Source organism: Urocampus carinirostris, chromosome 1, assembly GCF_059441175.1.
Source record: "Urocampus carinirostris isolate Australia breed hairy pipefish chromosome 1, RoL_Ucar_1.0, whole genome shotgun sequence".
NCBI lineage: Eukaryota > Metazoa > Chordata > Actinopteri > Syngnathiformes > Syngnathidae > Urocampus > Urocampus carinirostris.
Window position 1 is genome coordinate 50,695,044 of NC_142349.1, and position 20,501 is coordinate 50,715,544.

The following is a 20,501-nucleotide window of genomic DNA, read 5'->3' on the forward strand; positions in this document are numbered from 1 at the left end:
TTAGAACAAATTTGAATTTGCATCTTCATTTGAAAAAAAAAATCAAAATCCAGCATTGTAAAAAGTACGAGTACCTCAAATGAGAAGCCAAATCAACCAAGGTAGACAATGCATTGGTTTAAAATTATTTTTCTTATTTTACTTGAAAAGAAGAACACTTAAAATCAGAACTTAAAGAATTGACACTAGCAAGGTAAGATTTTTACCAGCAAGGTATAATAATATAAATCTCTCAATTCAATTCCCATGAAACATATCAGTGTTATTCATTGTGAAAATAAAAACACAAAAAACAACTTCTCTCAAATTTGTCTACTTTATTAAATAAGATAGGTGTTTTTGCAAAAAAATTCAATACAAAATTTTCTTGATTTTATTGCTTTTCATTTTTACAATTGGGCTTAATCAGATGCATAATTGGATCTCCAAAAGACTTTCAAGAAATGTGTTGTCAAAATTATTTGCTGACATTTTCATAAAAGCAACAAACACACAAACATAATGAATATTGTAAAGAAACAAAAACAATATAAACATCGGGGAAAAAACTTAAAGAAAGGGACAGGTTAAAACAAACCACACCTGCTGCGTTTTTACTGGTGGTGTGCAACTTTGCTCAATTCAAATAGTGGATTCTTATCAAATCTCTTAGACCTAAAATCAAATTTCAAAAATTATCGCTTGTGTCTCTGCAAAAGCTACACATAAAGCTTTGTTTTGTACAGTGTGGAAGCCACATTCAGACCATTTTCATGCAATCGTGGGGAGGCATTGTATGTTACATATATCACACAGCAAGACTTTACGAGCATCTTCAATACAACCCCAAAAAAGACAAAAAAAAAATTGCAATTCCTCTTCTGTTAACTCATTCAGTGCCAGAGAAGGATTTTCATGGCATTTATGTTTTTCCGCCTGCACAAAAAAAATGTTATCAAATGCTAAACTTGACAAACCTTTCTTTTTCAAAGTACCATTTATACAATAATCAACATTATTTTGCTTATTTAAAAAGTATTGTACCAAAAAAAAAGAATAACGTTAAATGAGCAAAAGATCCAAATGTGTTTTTGTTACAACAACGGTCCCTTAAAGAAATAGTTTCCACCAAAAAGACAAAAGAAATAAGTAAATAAGCAAATTAATATAAATTCTACAAGAAGACAAATAATTCTTTATCTTTCAGTATAGAGTTATAAACGTAATTTAAAATATCGGAAAAAAAGCGATATTTTCTGAGCATAGAATAAGAAAAAATCTCAATAAGAGTATACTGTATATTATACAATTAAGTAAAACTATCATAAAATGAGTGTAAACACTAAAAAAGTGACACTTTGTGACAATCGGGTAATATCATCATTTTATGTGCAATGACAGTATACTTTTGTCGGTAAAAATATCTTATATTTTCTGACAAGGGGGAAATTATTATTTATTTTTGTAATGTCTGTGCAATGTGAGTAGTTATAAGTAAAAATACTATAAAATGAAATAAGCTGACAATGCGATAAGAATCTAAACTACTTTTTGCAATATGAGTAATCTTGATATACTGTGAACAGAGGTAAAAATATCATAAAATTAGAAAAAAAACCTAAAATACAAACCATTTTATGGCAATGGGGTATTATTATTATTTATTTTTATAATATGAGTATAATTTAGCGATTCATTGAAGTACAAATATTGTCATTACAATAAAATATGATTTTCTGACAAGGGTGTAAGATTTTTGTTTTATTGAAATGCGTAATAAACTCAATGATGTGAAAATATCTCTATGGCACTGACTGAGTTAATACCACTCTGTAAACAAAGTTTGACCCAGTCTTTTGTCATTTGCCTTTATTCTATCTACAATTTAAGAGACACAGGTAAGTTGTTTTCTTATTTAGTTCCTTTAATAACACAATTTAATAAATATTAGAAATATAATTTAAGTAAGGTGTGTGTTTGGGTGGGTGTGTGGTTGTCAGGGATCTTTTACTATATTGCTGATTGCTTAGTTGGCAAAGAAAAAAATGTGACGTCATACACTACTTTCAATTAAAATTTTGCAATTAATTCATTGTGCAAAAGTCACCCAATTACAGAACAGCCTTAAGGGAACCGGCTCCACAAAATTGTAATGAAAGGAGAGCCATTACTGCACCAAGATGAAGTGCAGTTCCCATGATGTCTTTATCCTTCTATTTTGTCACACCAAGCAGTATCGAAGCTGATCTAATGTTGCGTCAAACGATTTCAGTGTTTTATTTTCAAGTGGTTGATACAGACACAGAAGAAATCACACATCTAGGTGAAAAAAAGTTCACGTAAATAAATAAATATAATAAATAAAGCAACAAATATATGTACAGTGTATAATAATAAATTAAACAACTGAACATGGCTGTCAAGAGTGTTTGCGTCTTGACTTTGTGTTAGTGTTTGTCCATTGGGACGGTCGGTAAGGAGCGGATGGGGTATTTAAACCCTGGAGAGGCCCATAGTAATAATAAACACACATCCTGACTTAATGACATCAGAGTAAAACGCCATGCCTTCCCATGTTAAATCGGAAAACCATTATTTAGTGGAGGGATGTTAAACTCAGTTTGGCTTTGGGGCTGGATCCAGACTTTCTGTTCTCAGGCAAGCTGGACTAGTAAATGGATGCAAACTTAACATTTTTAGCTTACGGTAGTTTTTCAGTATTATGCTTTATTATTCAGTCTACTTTAGTAGTCTATCCTACATGTTCTAATCATGGATGATAGGGGATCTATTCTAAGGATAACACATTTAATCACAAGCAATAGGAAAAAATAATTTTCATGACTAGCATTAATTGCATGAAACTATTTATTTTAACAGTTGAGTTAATGCAATTTTACACCTGAACCAACTAGCCACGTTACACAGACTCAAGTGAGAGCCATGAAAAAAAAAGTGATTTTTGCCTTAATTGTCATACTGGTTTCAAATGAATAAAATAGGAATACAATTTAAAAGTTTTAGTAATGCGTGGGCAATATGATTAGACTACATCAGATCAAAGTACTAAGCTGGGTCTACTAAGGTGAGGGAGTATTCTTTTCTGTCCTCTAGCGGCCATGGGGTGCATTTGTTTTAAAAATCTTAACTTTTGATAGAAATTACATAAAGACTCGCTTCTTTTTTGACATACTCGGAAATTTATGGCAGGTCGGATTAAATCACCCAACAGGCTGGGTCTGGCCCACGGGCCGCATGTTTAACATGCCTGCTCTAGTGGCTCAAAGAATTCAGAAGAACGGCGGGATGTAAACTGTCATTGCTGTAAACATCTTTACCATTGCTATTGCAATAAACGTTTGTTCATTCCTGGGAAATGGCTTTTGGTTATTTGGTCTCTATTCCTGGCAGTGAATTTAGTCTTGTGGGATACTAAATTGAATCTTTTGCTGTTCAAATACTTACAAAACGTTGTCCATGAAAGTCAAATCATATACCAGAGAAAGTTGTGTTGTTGCGAAACACTCATTTCATATCAAATCAAGAGATTTCAATTAATGTTGCGGAAACATTCAAATCTAAGTCTGAAAATGTAGGTCATTTAGAGACGAGAAGTGAAAGTTGCAACCTGCCTACTTTTTAACTCTCAGAAAGTATAGCGCAAATATTAATTCATTAACAGTTTGTTTATGAATAATTAAAGTTTTTTGCATGTGTTAGGAACTAGAACCTTACCTTCAAATTTTGGCCCGGGTTGCAGGTCATATGATCTTGACAAAATTGGAGCGAAAGATTATCTCATGTTTTCAAAAACATCCAAAAGTTTCATAAATGTATTTTAGGGTTGGATTTGCACTTTTCAGCAATACAGAGTCAAATTATCATAGTAAATGTACATATTAAATGGGTTATAACTAGATGATTGCACCATATCTGTTTGAATGAGCCTCTTGGGTCCCTTTTTTGCCTGGTTTATCTGTGCTTTGCCATTTTTTTCCTTTCTCAACACTAACCCAAACCCTCCTGGGGTATTGGGTAGTATGAAATTTATTTATTTATTACATGTAATGTATTTTACAGCATTCCGTGTTGCATTTTTTGAAAGAAAAATGCCATACAAGTAAATGTGATCTAATTTTACCACAATTATGAAAAAGACAGCAGCAGTTACTCCAAAATTAAAGAGCTGGTATCCTTGCTTTTACTGTTAAGAAATACACCGAGTTTAATTCAAATCTCAAATCTCAATTTTTTCTGGTTAAATCCATTCCTTTGATTTTGCAAAGAACGAGCCAATTACATAGCATTGGTCTCGTATTCACAATGTTTGTAGAGTAGCTTTTATGGTACTGAACTGTACTGTCCTGTCCTGTCCTGTCCTGTCCTGTACTGTACTGTACTGTACTGTACTGTCCTGTCCTGTACTGTAGCCTCCGTCTCGTGGAGCCGCTCGCCGCCCGACGGGGGCGATCCCGAGTCTGTACTGTATTGCACTGTACTATACTGTACTGTACTGTGCTAGGCATGTTCTAAAACCAGAAAAATATTTCAGTGACACAGACAATTTGAACTACAATCTTCACACAATCTAATATTTTTCAAATATAGGTTAAAAAGCAAAAGCTGCTTGTTTTTAGCTCTCTGTGGCATAGTGACCAATCATTCTTTATCTGCTTCCCGAAGCAGAGTCATACGCTTAAGCATTTGTGATGTCAACGTCACTGGACAGCATTCTCAAAATGGCCGACCACAGGGATGGCTAAAAACAGGTGAATAATGCTTCTCAACACATATTCTACCAACATAAAATGCAATTTTTAGACTAGTAGAGGCCCAAATAAGATATTGTTTCAAGATATTGGGTTTTGACTTTCACTTTAAACATTTGCATGTGGCATTTTAAGGAACTTATTGTGTCACAATAATTATTCAATGCTTCTGTGAGACATTGTCAGCACTGATACGAATCATGAGCATTTGCAACTTTAAGGCATTACGTCAGCCACCAAATTTAACAATCTGTTTACTTTTAAGTAGAAAAAGTTAGTTCTGTTAATAACAAGTGAGCAGTGTGTATTCTAAAGTGTATCACTCAATGAAACAAAAGCCAAACGATTTTGAGAGTGCCTGATATCGTGATTACTTTTTATATATGATGGATGAAATAAAGTGTACATAGATCTTAATGTCAAAAAGAAAAATAGAATGAAACTGTGCCTTGCAGCTGCATAATCAAGTTGTCCTATATTGACACGTTTAGTAAGGTTATGTTTGATTAATAATGTTTGAATAATGTGTTTATGTTGCAAGAATAAACTGCGTGAAGTTGTGGTAATCAGGCAAAAGTTGTGTGTTAGTATGTGTTTGCTTGACCTTGATAAAGTATTTGTGACTAGTATACATTCAAGATGATAGTTGTGAGGCTGAGTCCTGGGTCAGGGAGCATCTGAAGGATTGTGTCGTGGGTCAAGTGGAAGGAAAGGATTCACCTTATCCTACAGAAGGATGCACTTTCCCTTCTCCACCCATGGGTTGTTCTTCATTAGCTCAGGATTCAGAAAGGGATCCTCCGGGACACCGTCTTCTATCCACTTTACTAAACTTTAGAAAAAAAAGGAGCATGTTTCAAATTCCATAGCAACATCATTACTTAAAAAACTCGGTAATGGACTTTTCTATCTTTCCCATTTATGGTAACTAACCAAAAATACCATCCAATTGCAGAGTCAATCATCAAATCATTGATTGAATAAATAACAAAAGAAAATGGGCCATATTTCAAAATATTTTAATCAATTAGTTTCATTTCCTTCCTGCTAGAAGTTCCATAAGAATAGGGCAAAAGCCCAAAAAAATTTGGATGTCAGTTCGTTATTTTGACTATATTACCTCAAGGTTGCTTGTTGTTTGTGACGTAAAAAAAGAAAGGGCTGGGGGGAGGACATTTAAAACAGATGAAATTTGTATCTTGAGGATTTTGTATATACAGTAATTTCCTGTTCTTGCAAGTTCAAAATTAATTGATCTCAACTCTCCTTATTTTGAGTGTCTATTAAACCATAAACCTACAGTTACAGAAGCCTAAATGTTTTTTTTTTTTATCACATTAAAGCACAATACTTAGTAAAGGTTTATATTTCTTATCTGAGGTTTGGGCTGAGGTTTGGGCTCTCCCTGTTTCCTTGCAAGTTCAGAATCCATTTATGTCTTCTCCCTTTATTTAGAGTGTCTATTAAACAAAAAATCTTATATATAAAAATTTATATATAAACTGTTAACCTTGAAGGTTTATTCCTCACCTTGAATGGGGCATCTGAGTAACAGCTTCTGGCCTCCATTTTTCTTCCTTATCACCCCTGAGAAATCACTCAAGCTTTGTTCCAAATTAACCTTTTAATATAAATGATGGAATGCTTGAGAGTTGAGATTTACATTTGATGCCCCTCATGTTCTGTTACAAAGGTCAAGTTCTTGCACTCAAACTCCAATTACAAGCCACACTATTGAATGCTAACTAATGCATGGACCGTGTGAATTTTTCTAACGTAATTCTTGTAAAGGACCAATGTTATTAGAATCACTATTAATATTGTCACTACATGTCCTTGAGATGTTTCATTGCGAGCCATTTATTTGGCCACTTGGACAAGCATACCAAGCCACGAACTGAAGGACAGCATTTATTACAGAGAAACATCCATTCAAGTGGTTCTATCTAGTTGTCTGTTGCAGCTCGCTAAACGAACTTACTCTGTCACTGTTTTGGAGGACTTCTCTCTTTTGAAAGCCAACTGGTACTTGAGGCTCTCCACCTCCTTCTTCATCTGGGGCAGGTCCATCTCATCCATGACTGCGGTCTGATTTACAACTTGTCTATCTGAAAAAACAAGAGGGTTGATATTGGTAGAGACAATGGCATTAAATGTAAAGTGTACTAAGGGACTGATACTGTGAATAACGCCACTGATAATCAGAAAATCATGGTGAACAAAATTCACAAATTGGAGAAATCTTTAGGGTAAATATCATTCTGATATCATGCTTTCAGTCAGAAAGAGTTTATCAAGCAAGTACCAACTTTAATAGTGTACTTAAATAGTGTCTCCCAAGGTTCTTTACACAGGGATACTGTCAATAGGCATTTACAGTGATGCCTTGTTGTATCGGGTTTTACTTGTCGCAGCTTTACTACAAATCTTTATTGTGCATTGTGTTCAGCATTCTGATTGGCTAAACAGTTGCCTCGCCCCTTATCTGCTTGTCTGCCTGTGTGTCAATGATGTTGCGGCATGAGTTGTACACATACTCAAAAGAGCTTGGTGAACCTACACCACGTATGCACAAACCTTTTTCATTTTTAAGTTTTTCTAAAAGATAGCATGTCAACAAAACGTCCTAGAATAGACCCACAAAAACAATAGCGGCAGGGCCAAAAAGGCAAAGGAAGATGCTTTTAATCGTCAACAAAGTTGGAATTCTGAAGCCACATGAGCGTCTTTGACACTACCTAGTGGCTCCCTGGTACTTTTTCAAAACATTTTGATAATAGAAAAATATATGGTTTCTGTAGGACAAAACAGGACACACGTTTTCCAATGAATTTAGATAGATAAGGTATCTGTTTTATTTCTTATAAGGCTTATATAAGGCTTTTTATTTGCGGCTCCAGAAATGTTTTTTTAGTTATTTTCTTTGGTCCATTATGGCCTTTTTGCTTTGCCGTACCAAAGGCAAATGCACCTTTTCCATAGCGTCCACATGATGGCGACAAAAGTGTCATGCAAAGTAAAGAAGATCTTGTCCTTAATTAATACAGATTTTCAAAAAAAAAACCTGATTCTTTTTGAAATTATAATTTGACATTATATAAGTCAATTTGAAAGAACTCATTTTATATTTTAAACAAGGACTTGCACCTGTAAAATGGGTTTGTTTTTAACCATTTAATAAATAAATAAATTAATTAATTAAACAAATAGATAAATAAATAAATAAATATAAGTATATATATTATACAACATGTATATTTGGGCCGGCATTATCTCACGAGGTAGAGCACTCGTCCTGGGATCAAGAGGTCGCAGGTTCGATTCCCAGCTACTCAGTGTTATATGTCGAATCCCTAATACCCCTGATAGCAGGTTTCCTTGCATGGCGGTTAGTTAGTGTGTAAAAAGGGAAAAAGTGTGTAGCACATTGTAAAGCGCTTTGGGAAGTCTTCATTGACTATTAAGAAATGACCTCACTTAAAACACGTTCTCTTTTTGTAATGTGAAATGCAGCCCCATCACTCAATTAGGTGTTTGTTTAAAAAATATGAGTGATTAAAATATTGGAAGAAGACACATTTTTTTTCTCTACATCGTTGACTTGGGAGATCCCTTTTTTGAACACCATATCCATCTACTCATCTATTTATCTACAGTATTCGTCTATTCGTCTGTCTGTCTGTCTGTCTGTCCGTCCGTCTGTCTGTCTGTCTGTCTGTCTGTCTGTCTGTCTGTCTGTCTGTCTGTGTCTCTGTCTGTCCGTCCATCCACCCGTCTTTGTACCTACCAACCTATACACCCAGAAGCCAATAATCCGGACTAAAAACAATAATTAAAAACGCAATAACTGCTTTGATTGTCACTTTGTGGTTCCATATGAAGAAGCTACTGACATGACTCAACAGGAAACACAAGAATAGACTGCAATGTGTGTACGTGCGTGCCTTTTTTGGAGTTTGAAACATGTTATTATACAATACATGTCTATAACCAGTTAAAAAAAAAAGAAAAAGAAGATTGAGTGGGAGGGCAATGGCAAATCCCTGCATGAGATCCAGTTTCAGCCTCCAGAGTCCTCCAGAGACGACAGGAGGATGTTTGCTTTATTCTAGCTCTATAATTCGCCATCTCTTCCATCTCCATTTTCCCTCCTCTTCATCTCTTCACTTCACCTCTGCTTGTCTGCTCAATCCATCTACTTTAGCTCTCAGCCTTACATCACATACTAGTTTTTACTCTTGAAGGGGCTCACTTTCTAATGGAAGAATTTCTAACATGCACTAAATTGTGGACTGGATTCTATTAGCACATCCATTATTGCCTTAATGAAGGTATTCTGTGCCACTGTGTAATTATCTCCAATGTTGTTCCTTCTCTAATTAACTGTCTTAACATTATTCAAGTTTTCGCTAACGATCACTTTTGCTTGCAGGTTTTTTTAAGGAAGATACACACTACGGTTATATTGAAAACCAACGTCAGTATAGTGTTGGAGACACTGAAACGCTTGGAAAAAATAATTGAGAAAGAAGATAAAGGAAAACACTCAAATGTCCAAAAGCTTAAATTGCCATTTTGCCTAAATTGACGTTATTTTTCTTTTCATTTGCAGTCACTGTGGCTCAGGAGGTAATCCAGGTGAATATTTTTGGTTATTAATATAATTTTGGGTTACACAAAATTTTAACTTGGTTTTCAAGTTTTCTCATTTGTTAAAAATTCAGAAAATGATACTTAAAATCAACAAAATCTATGTAATCTGTGGAATGACTTTCTAACTTTATTTTTAGAATAAGAATTAATAGAAAATGAATGCAAATTCTAACTTTTTGATGTATCTTATTATATTTAATCTTAATCAACATTATCGAACAAAATCAATTAATAAATGCATTTCCCTGTATGACCTAACAAGCACATTGAAATATAAATAATGTCAAACATTGTATTCTGATTTTACCTCGTGATATAAATAATAGTGACAGTTACTCGGCTAATCCCTGCAAGACAGCAAAGATATTGAACAATAGCATGTTTTTCATCAAAGATAAAATCGGGCAATTTCCTGCGACACAATAGACACAGTGGTTATAAAACATGGCCATAGAGAATTCAAATATTTTCCAATGAGGAGCATAGATGCTTGGAATCATTCTAAAAAAGTGGTGTCAGCCGATTGAATATTATAGCGTAACTCCAAGTGACCAATTATCGAGTCTATCTTTTCTATACCGGCCGTCATATTTTCTCGTTATACTTATTGTGCATCCCTACCTAATAATGCAATTGCTTGGATTAGAAAGTGTTACAGTTAGCCACATTGTTATTTTCTTACCACTTTTACTGCTTCCTGGTAACTGTTTTTTACCTCCTGCTGCCCTCCACAGTTGCCCACTCACCGGAGGAAGGCTCCTTGACTATTTTTAGTCCTTTTCAATGTGTGAAATTATTTATTTACTCAAGTATTTCCCCCTCCTCTTCTTTGTTGCCGCACAGAATGGAAGTTGCTACGGTTATAATAATTGGAAATAACACATTTCTGCTTTGTCCAACACCAGGAATATGGCCAACAAATGTGTTATCATATTTTGTTGTTTATGTCTGTTTGTTTGTTTTTTTCTCTCTCTTTCGCATGAGGTTGTCACAATTATTTACAACAACATAACTGAAAAAAATGACTAGCAGATACAGTCATTTATTTTACCTGCAGTCAACGAGAAGGGGGATATATCTAAGTTTAAAACACACTTCTATTCTATAGCATATGAATAACCTATATTTTATGTTGACAATATTTGTGTATTATTTGTTATTGCAACATCCATTGAAGCCTGGTCATCCTGGAAGGGGGATTACCTCATGTGTGGTCCCTTCTCAAGGTTTATTCATTTTCCTCATGTTGAGTTATTTTTCCTTGCCCTCATGTAGGTTTTAGATCAGGGGAAGGTGTAATAATAGTCTGTGGTTTGCAATAATCTGTTTTCTGTGCAGACCTTTGAGACTCTTTGTGTTTAAGGGCTATACAACTGGACTGCCAACACAGAAGCTCTATGTAGGAAAGGGCAAAGCCAACTTTACTTCCTCAGAAGACTGGCCTCCTTCAAAATCTGCAAAAAGCTCCTGAAAATATTCTATGAGACAGTTGTGGCAAGCGCCCTCTTCTATGCGACAGCGTGTTGGGGAGGCAGCGTCAAGAAGAAGGATGCCTCTCGTCTCAATAAACTGGCTAGGAAAGCGAGCTCTGTTGTGGGCAAAGAGCTGGACAGCCTAACAACAGTAGCTGAGAGACGGGCACTGGAAAAGCTGCGGTCAATCATGGACAATCCATCGCATCCACTACACAGCATTATCTCCAGACAGAAGAGCAGTTTCAGCGACAGACTGCTGTCACTGTCTTGTACTACAGACAGACTGAAGAGATCTTTTCTTCCTCATGCCTTGAGGCTCTTTAACTCTACCCGGCAGAGTAAAAGCCCACATTAAACCACACCACCTACATTGCATATTACCGAATTTTATTGCAATATGTATTCTGTGTAGCACTATTTAGATATTCTATATAACACACTACAGTGAGCATTTGCACGTCACACTGGGTGTTTGTATATTGTATTCTTTTTGCTTTATTATTGTATTGTTCTCAGCTCAGGGATGCTGCTGGAAATGTGAATTTCCCTTCGGGGATAAATAAAGTATCTATCTATCTATCTATCTATCTATCTATCTATCTATCTATCTATCTATCTATCTATCTATCTATCTATCTATCTATCTATCTATCTATCTATCTATCTATCTATCTATCTATCTATCTATCTATCTATCTATCTATCTATCTATCTATCTATCTATCTATCTATCTATCTATCTATCTATCTATCTATCTATCTATCTATCTATCTATCTATCTATAAGTAAACATGACTTGACTTGTCTTATTTTTATGACTAACTAGGGGAAACTGACCTCTTTATTGAAGCTAACATGCTGTGACGAAGACATATGAAGTTCTATTTAACGATAGAAGAAAATGCATGTCACGAATTAAGTTTTCGCATTCCAAAAACAAATTACTTCCAAGTAACAGGAGTGGCCATGAGTCCCACTGTTTATGATCTCTGATCCTGCCTGTGACGCCACCATTGTGAGGATAATATGAATAGCAATACAACACAGCACCCTTAATTGTGTGGCAGATAATATGTCAACAAGTGATAAAGTAAACGTCTAACATTTAAATCAGCTAGGCCAAATTATATCTGCCCTGACATTTTCTACCAACTGTCCACAAGGATGCTTTGCATACAATCAAATTCAAAGTGACTCTATAAATTTAGCAGAAATTCACAGACAAAACAAAACAAGAAGAGTCTGAGGCATGTTGTGGTACTCCTGACGAAGAAACTGCACTGCCATCATCAAGTTGTACCTTGAATGTTGAGCAGGTTTAAGAGCAGGAAATTCTGCACAGTGGGCAAAAACCTACTTAGGATAAGCGGTGCAGATAATGGATGGATGGATGGATATTAGGACTCCTCGTGAGATAACAAATATTTTTCTTTTGTGAAAAACCTTAAAGGAAACACTGCTAATATGGCTTCAAAGAACATCAAACATACAATTGGAAATGCAAAAATGAACTGCGAGTCCTCATAAAACTTGGTTTCTTTCTTTAATTGTAAAACGAGTGTTATTGTTGTCATGATGACTAATTAGTATTACCTGTGCCCGCTCGTTTGGCGCCAGATGCTGCGGGCTACCTTATTGGTTCCCCGTCCTTTTTAAGCCCATTCCTTTCACTCACCTGTTGTCAGTCCGTCAGCAAACCTCTGTTTCTACAAGACAAGCACTTTGACTCTGACTCCCGGCGGTCCCGCTTTTTGCACCCATTTTTCCACCCATTTTTCCACCCATTTTTCCACCCGTTTTTCCACCCGTCCGTTCTTGATTTCCCAGTTTGTCTCCGGCTACGACCTGTTTTTTGACCCCGACCACGTTTTTGCTCTCCTTTTCAGGCTATCGACCTGTTTTTTCCGTCTTTGACACCACCATCTCCCACTCTGGAAGATCCACTTCCGCATTCGGAACACGATCTGATAATTTGAGCGGCTTGCTACCCGCGTCCAGCGAGCACCGGATCGCGGGCGCTGCCCTTCCTCTTTTTCTCAATAAACTTGTGTTTAACGGTACGCATCTGGGTCCTGATTCCGTTCTGGTTGTGACTATTGTCTGATATTTGCTTGAAAACTCACTGGTACTGATGTTAAAATAATAAAGTCTGGATGTATTGAGCTATAGCCATATTTTAGAAGTTCATGGTTCACTGATCCCTTAACCACCTGGGCACCAGTTCCATTGGTATGTGTTGGACAAGTACATCCCTCTCTTTGTTGATTTTTTTTCACAATAGCTTGGTCTAGATTGTTTAGAATTGTGATCTCATGAATGTAATTGAAGAATATTGAGTCATTAAATGTTGACAAAATGTCCCTTTAAAGGTACATAAAGCAAAGGGGGTCCAAGATACAACATGGGGTCTTTTTTGTACCTTTATCTACTTCTCAGAAGCTGGTGGCATGTAGGAAAATGGAATGACAACGCTTCCTTGAAAGAATAAAGTGGAAGTGACCAATTTGAAAAATGAAATGCCACCACAAAACAATTTACAACTATACAACAAAAATAGTATTTATGATGTTCTAAAATAGATGAAATATTGTATTTTAGTTCACGACTTAAGGTTCTTCTGTAGTCCGCGTGCACTCAATGTATGTAAACTTTGTTTTGCACTAACGTTTAAGCTCTGCCTCTGGTTATCATAGAAACAAAACCTAAATTCAATATTGATATTATTTTATTAGTAGATCTAATGCACATCAGCAAGCTTAATCTTATACATTGAGTATGTCGTAAATATATCATGGGGGTGTGGCAAGAAGAATGTAGGGTGGTTCATTTATTGAGGGTATGTAGGTCACATAGTGATTTGGGTTAAAAGCATCCAGAGATTAACCTCTACCCCCTTTCTCTGCTGTCTTTGCAGCCACAAACACACTATTTCACTGTAAACATGCACGTGCGATTGCCAAACCATCCTTGAGAATTTAAACTGCCAAATCACTTTGACTTTCCAACGGTAGAAAGGAAAAATTTGCTAAAAAAGTGCTAAGGCAAGAAACTTATGTTGAAAGGGAATTAAATACATTTAAGCAAAACGGAAAAATTAGGAAAAGGAGCATGAGTAAAGGGAAAGGAAACTAAGTGAAAAGACTTGACTCTATAGCTACTGCGTTGTAAATAGAGACTAAAAATAGAAAGGAACAGGCGGAGCTCCTCAGACCAGCTGACAGTCGAGATTGAAAAAGAAGTGGCTCCATGCTTTAAAACGGGCATACTGTAAATTATACAAATAATGGTTGTGCAAGTTATACAGAAATGCTGCTGCTGTGACACAACTTGTCACCACAGAGTGTAGCGTCAACACGGAAAGAAGAGCTAGTCGATTGAGGCTAAATCAATAAGTTTCATGGAATGTGAGAAAATAATTTGTACTCTTCCCCCTCATGAACAAATAGAAAAAAAATGTGGAATTTCTCCTCTTTAGTAAATATGTGCAGGAATTGTGATTGTTGCCTTCCCTTTAAATAAGTTTACAATAACACATTGTTTACTTTAACATCGTTGTAAATCATTAAAAAAAGTCTATGAGTATATAACTTGTTTATTAAGCCACTCCCAATGTTTATTCATAGCTCTCCCATCCTGAGTCACAGAGACAATTTATAATAGAGAAAGGGTCTTGTAGCTGGATGGCAAACAAGGTATCTCTATCATTTTCTATTGTGATAGTTTATCAAGCTCCAAACAGCTGGACAAAGCTTAAATAACATATATGTATATATATATATATATATATATATATATATATATATATATATATATATATATATATATATATATATATATATATATATATATATATATATATATATATATATATATATATATATATATATATATATATATATACACACACACAAGCAAAACTGCCCTGCATTGCTGGTCCGAAAAAAGATTGGATTCAGCTGCTTGGGATTGTCGGGGGTCTGGAGCTGCAGTACCCAGTTTGGCTGCCAGTGGCCGTTAGAGCCCCCAACAAAAGCAGACCACACGAAAGCAGATCTTTATCAATTTTGTTGGTATTTATTGGGGGTGCCTTGACAAGAAACTTAGCTAAAGACACTCACAGAGGCGGCGGGCCTAAAGTACAACTGTGTAAATATTCCCAAAAATCGGTTCAGCCGTTTCAAAACGAATAAATCACATACTAACACAACGATAGATAGATAGGCAGCAGTACCTATAAGTCATACTTTTATTAACTTGGAAATGATTTCTCTCTGTGTCAATCTGCTATGTTTCTATTATTGTTGAAGAAAATGAAATACTTTGCTTTTCATTTCCCAATTTTTTCTTCTTTTCCGAAAAAGTAGTCAAAAATATTAAAAGGGTACCAAAATGTTAATAACGGCACTCAATTGCTCGGCTTATTTAAGAAAAAAAGTTTCACATTCACATTTAGAATGCACTTACTACTATAGTTTGGTGATAATTCAGTTGGAATCATTTCAATTTGATGCCTATCTTTGTCAGTTTATTCTTGACAGCTAACGACAAGATGTGGAATAAGAATTAATGCTCATTTTTGTCCCAATGGTAATAAACTTGTCCCAAAAAATGGGCTTTACAGTGTAAAGTGTAGTGAACCTTTTAAAAAGGTGTGCTCTAATTCTGCTAAAAAATACACGAGTAATTCTTGAAACAGGGCTAAAACAGAACCCATAAAATAAGATAAGAAGAAGAAGAATTGAAAGTGCATAAAAATGTAGGTTTGCATAACATTTAGTGGATGCATGTGCACTCTCAAGAAGGAGGTAACATTGTCGACACATCTCCAGCATTCTCACTTGTCCTTGATTCACCCCTGCTTGAAAAACCAAGGATGGCTATGTAATTCTTCCCAAACAATCGTAAAGTTGCATGATTCAAAAACGTACAAAATCATAGCTATTTCTTATTGCTTTTATGCCAAGATTTCAATCACCCTCCCACGTTAATCACAGAGCAGAATGAGACAGTTACCTTACTGATGCTCCACCGGAGGCTGTTGCTCCTCTCGGCTTAAACCGGTGCAGGTGCTCGATAGCGAGGAAGAAAAAGCAAGGAAAAAAGGATGCCCTTTTTTTATGTGAAATCCGGGTTTGATGTCGGATAAGTATCCCTCCGCAAGGAGAAAGTATATAGCAGCAGTCACTGGCGTAAAGTGTCACAAGCTGCTGGAGGTAGTCTGAGGTGGGGGTGTAAGAGTTGCCGGCTGGTGGTCTCTAGTCTGCACAAGAATGGAGGAGGAGGATGGGGGAGAGGACAACTTAACTGCCTGCTGTGTGGAGAGCTCAGCTCTGCCGAATGCTATGTGCTTCTGCATGTGAGAGTCGTCCCAGAGAGATGGAGAGAGAGTGAGCAGGGTAAAGAGACAGTATATCATACTCGCTTTCACTTTGACGTTATACTCTCGCACATGCACAACTATACTCTCATACAGACACAATCATACCCATGTACAAATACTACTATACTCTCTCATATGCACTATTTTACTATCTCACACATACTACTACATACATACACACACTACTATACTCTCTTACACATCCGATTACACTCTAATACACACAATATAATGCTTTTACACACATACTGCAATACTCTAACACATATACTACTACACTCCGGCACACACACTACCATGAACTCACAGTTATTATACTTTCACACTCAAACTACTATACGCCCACAAACACACTACTATAGACTCACTCACACTAATATTCTTTTTTACACAAAATTAAAATTATGATTACTATACGGTTTTTCAAGCCTAGTTTAATTATAACCTCTCAAAGGTATTTCACTTTGGGTACTTTTAGTAACAATGGAAATGCACACAGATCAGTGTGTGTATGACATCCAGTTTGATGTCAAACTGGAGTTTCTTCTAGTTTAGTAGTATATGTGAGTGAGTATCGTAGTATGTGTGTGACACCATAGTATCATGTGAATGACAATACATTAATATTTGTAAGAGAGAGTATAGTAGTGTGTATGACAGTATAGTAATATGTGTGAGAGAGTAGAGTGTGTGTGAGAGTATAGGGGTATGTGTGTGTCGTGATTACCTAACCGGAGTCACCTGAGGTAATCAGCTGGTGTGCTGGAACGCGATCTCTTGATTGGTGGAAGTCTACTACATAAGCTGTCAGCGTCCAGAGATGGACGTTCGAGTGTCTTCCTCATTTCCTGAGTGAACCTCCAACATTCAAGGTACCACAAGCCCATGTATATTCCAAGTCTGATTCTCGTTGCCTGACCCTTGTCTGTTAAAAGTTTACGATCTACTCTTCCGCCCCGGCCACCGACTTACCTGCTACGTTTCGCCACGCGTTTTCACCACGGAGTTGCCATATCGTCCCAAGAGGCTTTCCACTGCCAAGGCTCGACGTCCCAAGCCTGCTCCACCGAATCTTGTCACAATAAAGCCTTTAACTGACGCTATTGGATCCGAGTCCTTGTTCTGTTCCATGACAGAACACTCGAACCAAAGCATGGATCCAGCGACAGTTCGTCCCACCTCTGAGAGATGCGGAAATGCCGAACAGGAATCCGCGCTACAGCGCCTACAACACACCGAAGGCGCAATACAACAGATCGTCCACGACGTATCCACACTAGTCCGACAAGTACGACGTCACCAAGAATTTTTTGAACAGTGCGAAGCTCCCCCGGCAACACGAGCACAAGATCCAGTTCCGCCCCTTTCTGATCAGGTCGGCAGTGTTGAACCACGAGTAGGTTCGCCAGAGAGATTCAGTGGAGAGCCCGCCCAGGTCCGCCCCTTTCTTATAAATTGCCGACTAATTTTTGATCTACAACCGCGAGCCTTTGTGAACGAAAAGGCGAAGGTGGCTTTTGTGATAAATCATCTGACTGGCAGAGCCCGCCTTTGGGGAACGGCAGAATACGAACGGGGGGCGACAGCATGCACCTCTTTTAATTTGCTAAGCCAGGAGATGATTAAAGTTTTTGATTCTGGAGCCTCATCAGTCGATGCTGCTCGTTCAATCTTGAACATTCGCCAGGGGAGACGCTCCATTGCCGACTATGCCATTGACTTTCGCACACTAGCAGCCCAGAGTCACTGGAACGAAGAGGCGCTGGTCGACGCCTACCTCCATAGCTTGTCCGGTTATATCAAAGACGAATTGGTTTCCCACGCTCCTCCGGTAACTCTTGACAATGCTATCGAACTGACCGCCCGGATCGACCGTAGGGTTCAGGCAAGACGCAGAGAGAGAGAAGATCCCAGCCAACCCATCACCCGGCTAAGTCAAGACATTAGTAAGATACCGAACCCCCCAACCAATTCTACCGCACCTCATGAGATGATGGAGGTGGACCGCACCTTTCTCTCCGTCGAAGAACGCCAGCGAAGGCGTACTGAACGGCTATGTTATTACTGCGGCGGCCAGGGACATAGGGTGGTCAATTGCCCGTTAAAAGCCAACGCTCGTCGGATATAGGGGACATCCGATTGAGCTCAGCTTTAGTATCGTCCCCCAAGACTGATAGACCTGTTCTCCGGGCAAATCTCATTATTTCCGGTACATCTCAACCCTTCCATGCCCTCATCGATTCTGGGGCTGAAACAAATATCCTGGATTTGTCACTCGCACACAAGATGGGGATACCTGTTGAAACCCTTCCTAACCCGGTATCAGCTCGGGCTTTGGATGGCCGCCTATTAGGCACCGTATCTCAAATAACGGAACCCATTGAACTACAGTTGTCTGGAAATCACAGAGAGAAGATCCGATTTCACTTACTCCACTCCCCTAACCAACCCCTTGTCCTGGGTCATCCTTGGTTGGTGCAACACAACCCCCATTTCGACTGGCGCACTGGGTCGATACTTGAATGGGGCATGGACTGTCACCAAACCTGTCTGCAAGCCGCTCCTTACCCAAATCATCCTGTTTCCACGAGGGCTCCACCCAATCTGTCCAAGGTCCCAGCCTGTTACCACCACCTACAGGAGGTTTTCAGTAAAGCTAAGGCCTCTTCCTTGCCCCCTCATAGGCCTTATGACTGCGCAATTGATCTCCTGCCGGGGTCTGCTCCTCCTCGGGGCCGCCTCTACTCCTTGTCCGTTCCCGAGAGGAAGGCCATGGAGGAATACATTTCCGATGCCTTGGCGGCTGGTATCATTCGACCCTCCTCTTCTCCTGCTGGGGCGGGGTTCTTTTTTGTGGGAAAAAAGGACGGGTCACTCCGGCCCTGTATAGATTATCGGGGCCTTAATGAAATCACGGTTAAAAATCGCTATCCCTTGCCGCTGCTTGCCTCTGCTTTTGAGCTTCTACAGGGGGCCACGGTCTTCACTAAACTTGATCTGCGCAACGCCTACCACTTAGTCCGAATCCGGGAGGGTGATGAGTGGAAGACGGCATTCAACACACCCAACGGTCACTACGAGTATCTGGTAATGCCGTTCGGATTAACCAATGCTCCAGCTGTTTTCCAATCTTTGGTAAATGACATTTTACGAGATGTGCTTAATCGTTTTGTTTTTGTGTATCTGGACGATATCTTGATTTTCTCAAAGTCCCTCGATGAACACCGAAAACATGTCCAGCTGGTTCTCCGTCGTCTCCTAGAGAACTCTTTATTTGTTAAGGCAGAGAAGTGCGAGTTTCACGCCAAGACAGTCTCGTTCCTGGGCTACATCGTGGCGGAGGGGACCCTTCAGATGGATCCTGCCAAGGTATCAGCAGTCACCTCTTGGCCTGTCCCTGAGTCTCGGAAAAAGCTCCAACAATTCCTTGGTTTTGCCAATTTCTACCGGAGGTTCATCAGGAACTACAGTTCGGTGGCAGCTCCCCTCACGCTTCTTACCAGTCCTAGAGAGCCATTTCGGTGGTCTTCCGAGGCTAATGCAGCTTTCAACCGTCTAAAAACCCATTTCTCTACGGCCCCCATACTCCAGGTACCGGACCCTGCACGCCAACTGGTAGTGGAGGTGGACGCCTCAGATGTGGGAGTGGGTGCTGTCCTGTCCCAGCGGTCGGACAAGGACCAGAAGATGCACCCGTGCGCCTTCTTTTCCCGGCGGTTGTCCCCGGCCGAACGCAACTACGACGTGGGGGATCGTGAGTTGTTGGCCGTCAAGCTAGCCCTGGAGGAATGGCGGCATTGGTTGGAGGGGGTAACGGTGCCGTTCATAGTTTGGACTGACCACAAGAACTTAGAATATATTAGATCGGCCAAGCGGCTCAATCCTCGCCAGTCACGTTGGGCCCTGTTTTTCACCCGCTTTAACTTCACTCTGTCCTACAGACCCGGATCTCGAAATGTGAAACCCGACGCGCTCTCCCGACAATTCCAGAGTTCCAATGACACACCTCAGGGTCCCGCAACGGTCCTTCCAGCTTCCTGTATGGTGGCAGCAGTCTCCTGGGATATCGAGTCCCGAGTCAGAGAGGCGATACCCGATCAGGCGGGCCCCAGCTCCTGTCCCGAGGGTCGACTATTCGTCTCCGAACCCTTACGGTCCGAGGTCCTCCAATGGGGGCACAATTCTCACTTTTCTTGCCATCCGGGGTCGGCTCGGACTCACAGTTTCTTGTCCCGACGCTTCTG

General features: G+C 38.7%; 1 protein-coding gene across 1 annotated transcript; it reads right to left on the reverse strand.

The window, feature by feature from the left end:
- Window positions 1–297: 297 nt before the first annotated feature.
- Window positions 298–16,227, reverse strand: gng13b (guanine nucleotide binding protein (G protein), gamma 13b). The gene is made up of 3 exons (XM_088344071.1): window positions 15,891–16,227; window positions 6,730–6,856; window positions 298–5,580 (listed from the first exon to the last, which is right to left on the reverse strand). The coding sequence occupies exons 2-3, from the start codon at window positions 6,825–6,827 to the stop codon at window positions 5,475–5,477; spliced, it is 204 nt and encodes a 67-aa protein (XP_088200197.1). The 5' UTR covers window positions 6,828–6,856; window positions 15,891–16,227; the 3' UTR covers window positions 298–5,474.
- Between the last annotated feature and the right edge of the window lie 4,274 nt (window positions 16,228–20,501).